Raw genomic sequence first — 12929 nt, forward strand, 5'->3', positions numbered from 1 at the left:
CCTTTATTATATTTAATTTCTTCAGCACACACCCACATTGTGTCATCCACTTTGATTAAACTTTTAGTGGAATTTTTTCTCCTCTTCCTCATTTCTTTATTTAGGAAAACATACATTTCTTCCTGTAAATTATTATAATGACATACTATCTGTTATAATCCCATTATAATGACTTAGTATCTCAAAATCATTATAAACGTTCACATTTGCTTACATATCAAGGGTGCACATATGAAGTCAAAAGTAAATAAATAATAACATTAAGATAAAGTTATACAAATACAAAATATAGTATCATCAAAAGCGTATTTCTGTTGTGGTGTTGCTGCAGCACAGGAGAAAGTTTGACTAATCTGAACTGTCTTCCGTCACTTGGAGGTTGTTTTAGTGAGCAGGTTGTGCAGGCCCTTCATGAGTGAGTTCACACTTCTAACCACAGTGAAGAGAGTCAACAGAGTATAGCAGTCCTCCACCAGCTGAGGGCAGACAAGCACCAAACATCTCAGGCGGAAAAGCAGAAATAGGGAGTTGATTGAGCATAGAATAAGGAAAAGCAATATATTTCATATAACTGAATGCTGTTATAATGTATTCTTAAATCACAGCTCAGGCAGCTTTCCCAAAGACTAATGCTTCATACTATGGGTATGATGTGGGTTTTTCAATGGCCAATGCTGCTATTAGATAGGCAGCCGATGGCCGATATATAAGTGGTGTTGTTGTTCTTTGTTTTGTTTATTAGATATATGATAAAATACCACAGTTTAATAATATTTATGACAAATGAGACACCAAATTGATTAACTTAAATGACCTTTTAGACTATTTAACACTGTTATTGTCTCTATTGTCTAAGCTTGATTAAGTAGATCTGCAGGTTAAAGTGCTGTCTCTCACCTTTGATTATCTCATCAACGTCAGAACAACAGTGTGAGTGTGGTATCTGTAAATGTTTAATACATAAATAGTCCCCCAATTAAGGGGAACAAAATGTGTTGGGCAAATGAACAAAATCCTCATATTTACTCATATCTGGTAGCAAATGTTGTACAGTTGACAGTGAAGTCTATGACTAACCAGTAGACACTTGAAATATTAGTCATACCTGTACAACAGCTGTTGTGTATTATAAGGGGTGATTGAATTAGCCTGTCAAAAAAACATTGCATTGCTTCGGCCATTAAACTACAACATGTTTAAATGTTTAACCATCATTACTCACACTAAACCTATTATACATAATGTTAAGTTAACTAATTCAAAGGCATTTCACCTGTACAGCCAATCACTGACCCACAAATACCACAAAAACCGGCTGAAGCGAAGACGGACGTGTGTAGGAGTGAACCATCTTGTGTTGCCTGCTGATCTTAATTTCCTGTTGCATTGATGCTGCTGTCACGTCGCACGTTTATAACCGTTGTAACGTTTGCCACGGCTCATGTGACGCTATATTTGTATAGTTGCCTTACCTTACTGTTATATACACTTTGTTTTACATTCACGTGTTTAATCATTGTTATATACCTTCACGTATTTCGATCACGTGTTTTCTTTGCTCACCGGAATGCTGTAAAGTAAACGGGAGTTTGGTGTTTACCATGTTTCCCGCGGTTCGTGAACACAGCACAGCGAACATTGCTAGCAGCTGCCTGTGTTAGTGCGCTGTGTGAAGGAGGGGGGAATGAGCTGAGCTGGAGGAAGCTTGTTCAGCCATGTTAGTTTTCTCTGCTGTTCACGAACGATGAGAGAGAGGAGCCATGGCCTTGTCATTGAGCGGAGACGATGAGGAATATGATTCAGAGTCTGAGCAGGTCAGAGCGCCTACATTTCATAATATGACCTCCGTGTGCGCGTGTGTGTTTTAGTCGAAATGTACGGTGAGAAAGAAAGCCGTTTGTTAGCTAAATAGTGTTTTTCTTCAGTAGCTTCAGGTTAGGTTTTCACCCGCTCTTCTCCGTATCGGGTTTGAAAGGTGTCTTCTTAAAAAAAACAACAACCTTAAGTTAACCAGGTTACATAGTTGAATATTTAGCTAAATGTTCTGTATACAGAGTTAAATGGACTCGGGCTGCTAAACAGATTTGATACCCTGCCCGTCCACACACACACACACACACACACGCCGTGTCCTCTCCTCCTTGGACGACATTTATCATGTTAGCCATAACTGACCCATTTTGTACTTGACCACCTCTTTAATACAGAGTTTCATCCTCTTATGTTTTTAAACTCGTGGCTGGTACCTGAACCTCTCATTTAGCTTCCAGGACCATGCAACTTCTCCCTGCTAAAAGCTGTGATTTACACTTGTGTACTCAAACCTCCCACATGTCCGGTTAGGGAAAACGCATACTTGTGATTAATTTACTCACACTTCCTTAACTTGCCCCCTTCACTCTGTGCCTTTAAGAAGGCTTTAGGCAAAATGTTGTCTGGGCAGGGACCAAAGAGGGGGGGATGGGGTGAGGGAACAATGAAGTGGCTCTACTACTTCTGTTGTGGTTCCCAAACTGGGGTCCAGTGACCCCCTCAAACCCCTGGTAAAATATAATGCTTTTATTTCCAAAAAAAAAATGTGTCCACTTGTTTTGCACCAGGAGGAGGAATATAGTGGTTTTCATCACACTCAAAATATTTACTTATGAGGTTCTTTTGGACAAAGTTTTTAAATTGTAATCCTGTCACAATAAGTACACCCATTTAAAAGAGCAATAACATTTTAATTATTCATAAATAAAATATACCACACAACCAAATTAATAAATAAAATGCACCCTCTTGCTCTTAAATGCACTTAAATAAATATTAAACATGTGTCTTATAATAGTAGAGGCAAACCCTGCTGTTTATTCTGGCACCATGTTGTGGCTGAAAATGTTTATGATATTCTTATGTAAACAAACGTGCATGTAAACACAGCGGACAATGCGGATGTCAGGGAAAATGAATGAGGTCATTTTTACCTATTATTTTGACAAGTCCATAACGTCATCATCGTGACAGGCCAACTGATTGGTGCGTTTGCGGTGGGTTTCACTGCCTGAAGGCTTTCTAACAGGGTTTATTGCACAAGTCACCTTTAGACACGCTGTACAGAGAAATATGAGAGGTGAATATGAGACGTGCTGACATAAGAGTCAAGTCCTTGTGCTTACACAATGTTTACACCTACAACACCCAATAACAGTTCATCAGAGATGGTGTTTTGACCTCTTCTGACTCGTTGTTGAAGACAGTTACGCTCACTTTTTGTTTTGTTTTGAGGACAGCTGTGTGCATGAGCACTAAATGATGAGCCTTGTGACTTCCTCCCTCTGAAATCCACGCTGAGGCTGAGTCAGAAGACTGCGCTCAGATCAGGATACAGGCCATGTTTCTTTTCATTTTTTCTTCTTCTTCCCAGACCTCAGGAACCAATCCCAAATTCCTGACATATTACTGCACAGAGTTACAGTAAAGACGGGGTCAGCTGATAGTTGCGTTGGTGACCACGCTGTGCAAAGGGCTCTGATTTAGTTGTTATTCATTTATTGTAATCGGCGTGAAGTTAGATGTCCGAGATCTTCAGGGATTGGAAGAAATGTTTGTTGTGGTCAACTTTGCGTGTAGGGCGGCAACTAACAGTCCATTGTCATAGTTGTTTCTTGGTCCTGTCCACAACTCAAAGATATTCAGATTATTGTCAGAGGAGTAAAGAAACATTCACATTTAAGAAACTTTGAACCGATTCATTTAATAATCGACAACTAATCGATTTAATCTTTGCTTCTCTATCTGCATAGACACTTTCAGATATGATATTACAAAAACAGTTGTGTCAGACGAATAATGCCGGTGAACAAAAAAAGTATTGTGTGATGTTGAGAGTCACTGCCACCCTGCAGCAGCAGCGGGAGCTTCCTTTGATGTTTCCCTCCCATATTTCCACAGTAGTCAGATTCATGGAAAGCTGTCAGGTGGGATTATCCTCATAAATACTACGTGCTGGACAGAAGAACATGTGAAATACGGGGAAATAGAGTGCGCATTAGATGCTCCCATGAACATATTTAATTACTTACCACCAGTTTTGAGTGTCACTCTCTTCTCCAGACAAAGAATATAATAAAGAGACACACCTTCAAACACATACTGGGTCAGATCACCTGACACCTTGCATTGAATTCAACCTAGAAATGTCACTTGGTGGTTATTAAATATATCCTGTGCTCGTGGGAGCATCATCTAGTGTGCAGCCTCTCGTCTTTTAACGTTTAAATTCAGGACACATGTAACATGTCAAATATGAATATAGGCATCGCTGTGTGTATACTGTCTTATCCACCCTGCGTCATTTATATAACTGTTACATTAATCATTTCACATTTAATCCGTATTTATGCATGCACATTACTGTGTTATTATACTGTGTTTTCTATTTATATATATATATATATATATATATATATATTTATATCTGTACAGTACATTGCAGTCACATGTCATATAGCGCATTAACATGAGGTAATATCACTTGGAAAGATTATCATTCGCCTCCAGGTTCTTGTTCTATAACCCTGTTTTACCTGATATCACTTTAGCATCGTTCTCTATACATGAAACCAGTTTGTGCTGAAATGCAGTCGTAGTAATCAGTAACAGAAGAAGAAGAAATGACATCAGAGTGCTCGCAGCCTCCTCCCGTGAGCTTATTTTTATCATCTCTTGCAGTCGTCTATTCAAACATTTTGCCACCAGCAAGGCAAACGTGTTGCCAAGGTAACCTCTCCAGCTAGAACAAGATTCACTGTAATGGTCTGTGTGATTTGTCTTATTTTCATAGTCCTGCCATGGCAACAGGGAAGAGACTAAAAATAAATGTGAGGAATTCACAAACGTGAAATTAGGATGAGAGATTGAGAGCTGAGCGGTGTGTAAGTGCAGGGCTGCTGCAGACGGTTAATCAGCAGGTTACCTTCTCTCTATGCGCTCCCATGAGGCGCATCGCAAACTCACATCTAGGTCTGAAAGAATTAGGCAATTAATTGATTAATCCATCACCAGAAAATTATTGTATTCTGATAATTGGTTCATCAATTAAGCTTCTCAAATGTGAAGATTTGTTGCCATTTCCTTATTTATGTCTTTTGTAAATCCAACTGAACGTTTTTGAAATTGTGATTTGTTTGACTAAACAATGAGTGGATTATCAAGGAAGTAATCTTATGTGTACGTTGGACAAAAGCCAAATGAATAAATGTAACCAACAGAGCAATAGGTAATGAAAAGTGTTTTTTGAGCCCTACAAATATAATTAATTTCACCTAAATGATGGTTTATGTCTGATGTGTAGTTAACCTGTTTATTATTCTGTTCCAATAATGCGTGGTGCAGATGTCTGGCTAGTTATTGTCAAAAAGAAGCAGGTACAACCGTATGTTGTGTGTCTGCCCTGATGCTCCGCTTCAGCAGCTCACTACAGATGAGATGATTTAATATAAAGTCGATGTGTCAGCCGTCACAGTGTGTGACAGTAAACTTAATCTTGCAGCCTTCATCTAACCTTTGCATCTCTCACTCTTCGTCTTCCAGCAGCGGGCGGCCAACCGGCCGAAGCCCAAGGTGGGGACGTCGTCGGCCGTTAAGCTGCCGTCCAACCGCAGCTCATCCGGAGCCCGACGCAGGAGGACACGATGCCGGAAGTGCGAAGCGTGCCTCCGGACCGAGTGTGGAGAGTGTCACTTCTGCAAGGACATGAAGAAGTTTGGAGGACCGGGGCGCATGAAGCAGTCTTGTATTATGAGACAGTGCATTGCTGTAAGTTGGCCGGCATATTCACAATGCAGCACTTTTACATTGGAATTTGTATTTTCACACACATTTTCTACAAATGAATTAATTAAATGTATTAATTTCTGCGTAGGAGGAGCGCGGTATAATGGCATTGATTATATCAGTGATATTTAAAATATTGATATGTTAATAACACACGTATTATATTATTGTGTAAGTAATCCAGGTTACAGACAAAACACACAATAAACAAAGTCAAAGATACATTTGACTGATGGCATTATTAATTAATATTTTCACATCTTCTATAGATAATATCGTTATCATGATCAAAAATCTGATCTTGCGACGGCTCTATTCTTGCATGTTCTTGATGTTTCGCTCTCAATCCATGCAGCCGGTTCTGCCTCACACGGCGGTGTGTGTGGTGTGTAAGGAGGCGGGGAAAGAGGACACACTGGAGGAAGAGGAGGACAAGTTCAACTTCATGCTGATGGAATGCTCGATCTGCAACGAGATCGTCCATCCCAACTGCCTTAAGGTACAGAGGGCCGGGCTGGGAACAGTTGTTGAGGAACTCCACCTTTTTGTCGAGTCATTCACCGGGTGACTCATCGCTGTTAAAGTAGCGTGCCCAGAATCCCAGGTCATTGTAAAATAATGTGAGTGACTCAGACGTTTGGACTGTAGTCACTGAAGGTAATTGGATGTGGTATTGTTTATACAACACTGAACTCACTCTTCATTATTATGTTGTTCAGAATAGTTTGTGGCTCAAATGTGACGCCACCCTGTTTGAGGATTAGACTCCCGCCACATGCTCAACACTAGCGGGGAGAAGAACATTTTAAGTAGATCTTACTAGCTGCTGTGAGGTAAATGCCGAACACAATGTGAAGCAGCACACACCCTGCGTGTAGCTGGTAACGTCAGGCAGGCACAGGCTCGGTCAAACCAGTTTGTCAGACAAGCGCTGTCTAGTTGTTTTGCAGCATGCAACAATTAAGGTGTCATATTGTTCTTTCAGTTTTATACATAACAATTTAGACATAACTGCCATTCAGGAGCGCTAATTTAAGCTTCTCAAGTAAGAGTAGTTAAAGGAATACTGAACCCTCTAAATGACTATTTGTATATCAATCACTCACCTCGTGTTGCCTTGAACCTTCGAAGAAAACTTTTGTTTTGTTTGTTTTCTCCACGGTAAACACTGGGGGGGGGGGGATCGGAGAAAAGTCTTGATGAATTGAAGTAAATGGGGGAGGGAGGGGGCGTCGTTTAACAAGAAAAGCGTCAAAACATTCATTTAAGAACTCTGAAACAACTTGTGCAGATAATCCAGTTGTATTCTCACTACTTCCCAAAAACATGCATGTTCACTAAAACCTTACTGTTTGAAACACTCGCCACAATAACGCTCTGCACTGTTTCTGCAGAAGAGTTCTTTAAATTGTGAGGTGCACGGTGAGCATATGACTGGATACATGAGACGTTACTTTAATTCTACTGCACGAGTTGTCAGAATTGTTGATGTAGTTCTGTTATTAAATGTGTTTTCTAGTTACTTCGACTCATCAAGACTTTTCTTCGTTCACTGTGCATGAAGCAGGAGTCTGCACTGTGCTGACCTGCGTCACAACAGTCACTTTCACTTCCCCTGTCTTGTTTTTGTTAAAGAAAGCTACACAGGACACCATTAAAGATTGCTGTTCTTCTAGAAATCGGGCTCATTTCCTTGTTGGTTTGTCAGGTGTGCGATGCCCCGGGAGTGGTGAACGACGAACTACCAAACTGCTGGGAATGCCCCAAATGCAACCACGCTGGGAAAAGTGGAAAAGTGAGTACAAATATGAGTCAGGATAAAGTTTGTCACAGTTTAGTCATTTTACTCGCTGGATGAGATAGATTACATAATGATTAGATTCAGTGTATGTGTGTGGATCAGCTTGCCACTTCCTGTTTATACTATAATTTGTGAAAGTCGTCCACATGTGACTCTGTTTGTCACAGACGCAGGAAACCACTGACTTCACCAGAGCTGGAAGAAATGCGCCGATACAAAGAAGCAGTACCGCGGTGTAGAAATACTTTTGTTGAGTCAAAATATACTTAGTACCAAAAGTAATTATTATACAGAATAATATATATTATTATTGTAATATAATTATTGATTTTCAGCATTTTAATTACTTTATGTGCCGGGTAGTTTAATCTATAATAATGATTTATTAGTGAATTATATTTTATATTATTAATAATAATAATTAAAAAAATTATCAAGTGCTTTTTAAAAGGCACTCAAAGATGCTTTAGTAATAATCAGAATCTGTAAAATCGCTAAAGCTGTTAGATAAATGTAGTGAAGTAAAAAGTCGTGTCGTGGAGTAGCAGAACATGCAAGAACCTCAAAATTGAGTAAATGCACTTTGTTGGTTTCCACACGGGACGTGACGCTGGTGTTGATCACAGTGACGCGTCGTTAAACCTCAGGCACACTTCCAGTAGTGCACTTGGTTTTCCTGCTCGCGATAGGCTAAAGGTATAAAGTTGTCTCGCAATTTTTTTGTCCCCTTTGGTATTGAAGCAAAAAAGGGGTCCGGGGTTCAAGTACGCCTCCAACCTCCCCGGCTCTCTGCTGAGGGAGCAGAAGCCCGTGAAGGAGGAGGGGGACGCATCGACTGCAGTCAAGAGGAGACCGGACAGAGAGGAGACGCCGAGGTACAGACCCGAGGAGTCTCTCCACCGACAGCCGCCGCTGCTCTCCCCCAGCAACCTGCCCCGACCCAGGCCTGAGGACAAGCTGAGGAAGAAGAGGAAGCTGTTTGATGACGATGAGGAAGAGGATCTCGGTTTGAGGAAGAAGGTTTGTGTCATTATTATGGTATTTATATGCAGGTTTTTTTAAACGTGGGGAAAACCCACTAACACGGCTGGTTCTCAGTAGACAGGAATGTTTTCCTGGTGTGTCACTCGCGCACGACATCACAAACGCGCTGAAGAGCAGTGTTAGTAAACAGAGATAATGTTACGCTGGTAATTACATTTTTTATATCTGTTACTGATTCGTATTTCAAACGCTCAAAGCAGAGTTGGTGATTGTTGGCTTGAGTTTTATTTGGTTTCTGTTGAGGTTGAATAACGCGCGTTTTACAAAGTGTTTCTTTCAATGGAGTCTGGTGAATTTGAGGAGTGCATATTGATTGTATGTTAATAAATTATAATAATTGTCCAAATCCCTGTCGGTTTATTCTATTTTCACATCAATATCTGTCATAGTATGGCGCTGGAGAGAGGTGAAAATGAGTGTTTCTATCACTGCAGATCAGTTCTTCTTTGTGCATTTTCTCCTTTTTCTTCTCAAACGAATGATTCCTCCGTCACTGTACATGTGGCAATGGATCAAAAAATGAAAAATCATCCTCAACAACAAGATCACATAAAACACTCAAACGCTGCTCTTCAGGGAACACCTGTTCCTCAGTGGCCAGTAGTAAGAGACCCGTTGTTACCTGAGCACATCAGACCCTCTGCCCTCTCTGGAAATTACATTTGTAAATAATTAAAGTAATTCTCTCTTTTTTTTTTTTCTTCTGCAGGAAAAGTCAGATGATCCTTATTTTTCCAAACTCCTACACAAAATCAAGACAGAAGAGGAGGACGAAGACGCATATGAAGAGGAGGATGAAGAAGGAAGGGAGCCTCACTTCCGAGGCGGTGTAGAGAGGAAAGGGCGTTTTAGAGACGCTGAAGAAGAAGGGGATGAAAGGGACTCCAAGAATGCACTTTTGAATCCCTGCGTTAAAACGCCGGTTGGAGACAGTGACCAGTCCCTCTGCAGCTCTCCGCAGGCCGGGCCCAGCAGCGAGGGCGGGAGTGAGACCCAGGAAAAAGGTCCGCGTCCAAAAGCTCGCCGTAAGCGGCGTTTACCCAATAGAGAGCTGAGCCGAGAGCTGAGCAAAGCACTGAACCAGGAAATCCAGAAGACGGAGGACTGCCTGGCCAACGAGAACCGGCAACCCCTCAAGGTGGAGCCGGAGACGGAAAACGAGGAACCCAAGAGGTTGTTCCGCAACGGCAGTGAACTCGGGGACCAGAGGCCCCACCTCAAGACCAAAGAGATGAACGGGACCCCCTGGGAGCTGCGCCACTTCTACCCGAGCCAGATCACTCCGCTGGGCTTCAACAGGAGCACCCCGACCAACCGGCCGGTGCCCCCACACTCCCCGCCCAAGTGTGTCCAAATGGAGAGGCACGTCATCCGGCCGCCTCCGATCAGCCCGCCTCCCGACAGGCTGCCTCTAAAAGATGGTAAAATGCACGTCATACAGCGCGAGGTCTGGATGAAGATCTTTGGCTACCTCACACACCAGGAGCTGTGTGTCTGCATGAGAGTCTGCAAGACGTGGAACAGATGGTAAGCGCACAACTCACACATAACACGGTGAATTTACATTTTTACGTTCGTCATAGTGCTGGGCGATATGGCTTATAAATAGTAACTCAAGATGTTTAGTTCTATAGGGTAACAAACGATATAAAGCTCAATGTTCATTCTAGTAAACTAATCTTGCTCTTTGGAAATGTGTTTAAATGCATCGAGTATATGTCCCACCCCCAGTCCGACACAAACTCAAACATTGCTTCACAGAATGTATAAATCGCTGAGGAAATAACCTGAAACACAAATCTTTCTTTCTGATGTCTAGGTGTTGTGATAAGAGACTTTGGTCAAAGATCGATCTGAACCGCTGCACCTCCATCACTCCACTCATGCTAAGTGGGATTATCCGCCGCCAGCCAGTTTCCCTGGACCTCAGTTGGACCAACATTTCCAAGAAACAATTGAGCTGGCTTATTAATAGATTGCCAGGTACCTAACTGAGAGATTATTGATCTGTAGACGAGGACAATTGTTCTCGTGTTTGGTGTCTCTTGTCCTGCACCAGTATTTAGAAGTGCTGCTGTGTGTTTCAGGTCTGCGAGTGTTGCGGTTATCGGGGTGTTCCTGGGCTGCTGTATCTGCACTCTGCACCTCCAGCTGTCCTCTGCTGCGCACCTTGGATGTCCAGTGGGTGGAGGGACTCAAAGACCCACAGATGAGGGACCTCCTCTCTCCCCCCACAGACAACAGACCAGGTAATTTGTGGGTTTTGGTTGTATATTTAAACCTTATGACATACAAGCAAGAACATAATGTTCTGTGTAATTTATAGCTTTTAGATCCCATCATGCACCTGTTGACAAATTACTTATTTACGTGACTGATTGACAGGTCAGCTGGATAACCGCTGCAAATTGCGGAACGTAGAGGACCTGCGGCTGGCGGGGCTCGACATCACCGACACGTCTCTACGTCTCATCTGTCGGCAGATGCCTTCGCTGTCCATGCTGGACCTCAGCTACTGCAACCACATCAACGACCAGTCGGTCAACCTGCTGACAGCAGCGGGGACGACGACCAGAGACTCCCTCACAGACATCAACCTGTCAGGTGAGAGCTGAGCTGACTTCATTATATCTTCAGTAATCCATGAAAACTAAGGCAGAAAGAGAAAAACATGGCGTGTTTGACATGTAACCATTGTGAAAAACATTGTGTTTTCTGTCTGCAAAAGTGTGTGATAATCAGAGAATCAAGCTTGTAACTGATTCATTGTTCTCTCCTTCCCTTTGTAGTTTGTAACCGGGTCACAGATCATTCTCTAAACTTTTTCAAGCGCTGTGGAAGCATCTGTCAGATCGACCTTCGCTTCTGCAAGCAGGTGACCAGGACGGCCTGCGAAAGGTTCATCGCAGAAATGTCTGTGAGCGTGCCGTTTAGACTGAAAGAGGACAAACTGCTGCAGAAGACGAGCTAGTTCCTTCCCAACAATGATCGAAAGACTGTCTTTGCACTTATTGGAATGAGTTTATTTTCTTTTTGAAACTGGTCGCGTGATGAGTCTCTGAAGTCGTCGCAGTAAACGAACTGAAACGAAGAGACGGACTCCTGGATGGAGATCTTAGACGGACAAACATTCACTGGACAGATGAAGAGGAAACGGAGTGCATGTATTTGTGTTGCGATTGTACTTTTATAAAGACGTGCTTGTATTTTACTGTTGGGTTGTTTATTTTTATTACAGTATTTTTATACAAGCATCATTTCATGGGTTTCCTACACGTCTCAGGAGCTGAATATCAGAGACTGCATGGCATGTGAACAGAAAATGGTTTGCCTTCATACAACGATGTCTTCTATGTGCCAAAATCTGTATTTGACATTATTGTAACTTCAGTATCAGACAAAAAAAGATAACCTGTACAGAAATAAATATCTGATTTAAATTATCATAACTACTTCCCAAATATTTAGAATGTATTTCAAGAAAGATAAACAAATGTCCTATTCCGGTTACACTCTCATGTCTTCACTTACCTTTTTAATACTTTTATGAATTGTTGAGTGTTGTGTTTGACATTTCAACATTAATTTATTAATTTTGTTTTTTTTATTGCAGTTTGTATTTATTCATTTATACAATATCTTGACATGGATGCCTCAGAACCGGATCAAATAATGCTTGCAAATAATTTATCGGGGTAGTGTGATCCTGTTGCAGCGTCCAGTTGTTGGAGTTTAACACCTTAAAATAAATAAAGGTCAGTGGCAGGAAGTTGGCGGTCATAACAAAATGTGAAATGTGATTTACCTGACACTGACTTTCTATAACGCAGTCGACCCCAGACATCTGGTTACAGGTTTTAAGTAAATAACCGATTTGCATATTAAATAATATCTCCATACAGTAGGTGTCGTGTGTATTTTGGGGTGTTGTGCTGTAATCACCTCAGGTGAATGTGGTATTGTTTATAATTGTAAATCCAAAAAGTAAATGCTAATATGCATTAAAAGAATTTCATTTGTACCATCACTGAGTATTTGGAGTCAATTTTTTTGTATATATATATATATATACAGTGTGTATATACCTGCAAAAAAGTATTATCAGTAATTTAAACTCCCTTCCCGTCAATAAACTCCAAATATCTTTAAAAGTTGTTTTTTATTCAGCTCTGAAATCTGTGACACTCAATTTATTTGTACGCAATAACTTAATGTGATAAAACCTCATTAATATTACTCAGAACATGTCAAAGTGAAAACTAGTGGA

General features: G+C 41.3%; 1 protein-coding gene across 2 annotated transcripts; it reads left to right on the forward strand.

The window, feature by feature from the left end:
- Window positions 1-1406: 1406 nt before the first annotated feature.
- kdm2ba (lysine (K)-specific demethylase 2Ba) lies at window positions 1407-12689 on the forward strand. 2 transcript variants are annotated; one of them, XM_029440143.1, is made up of 10 exons: window positions 1407-1814; window positions 5578-5799; window positions 6173-6316; window positions 7526-7612; window positions 8351-8638; window positions 9372-10189; window positions 10482-10645; window positions 10750-10911; window positions 11048-11266; window positions 11452-12689. In XM_029440143.1, the coding sequence occupies exons 1-10, from the start codon at window positions 1761-1763 to the stop codon at window positions 11631-11633; spliced, it is 2340 nt and encodes a 779-aa protein (XP_029296003.1). In that variant the 5' UTR covers window positions 1407-1760; the 3' UTR covers window positions 11634-12689. The 2 variants fall into 2 exon arrangements, with proteins under 2 accessions (XP_029296003.1, XP_029296002.1); XM_029440142.1 differs by having other exon boundaries at window positions 1410-1814; window positions 5575-5799.
- Window positions 12690-12929: the final 240 nt, after the last annotated feature.

This window comes from Cottoperca gobio, chromosome 9 (genome assembly GCF_900634415.1).
Source record: "Cottoperca gobio chromosome 9, fCotGob3.1, whole genome shotgun sequence".
Taxonomy (NCBI): Eukaryota; Metazoa; Chordata; class Actinopteri; order Perciformes; family Bovichtidae; genus Cottoperca; species Cottoperca gobio.

Bases quoted from the DNA above. Each gene is read 5' to 3' on its own strand.
- kdm2ba (XM_029440142.1), top strand. From the start codon at position 1,761: ATGGCCTTGTCATTGAGCGGAGACGATGAGGAATATGATTCAGAGTCT. The intron at 1,815-5,574 runs GTCAGAGCGCCT...TTCGTCTTCCAG, and splicing joins ATGATTCAGAGTCTGAGCAG to CAGCGGGCGGCCAACCGGCC. The intron at 10,190-10,481 runs GTAAGCGCACAA...TCTGATGTCTAG, and splicing joins TGCAAGACGTGGAACAGATG to GTGTTGTGATAAGAGACTTT.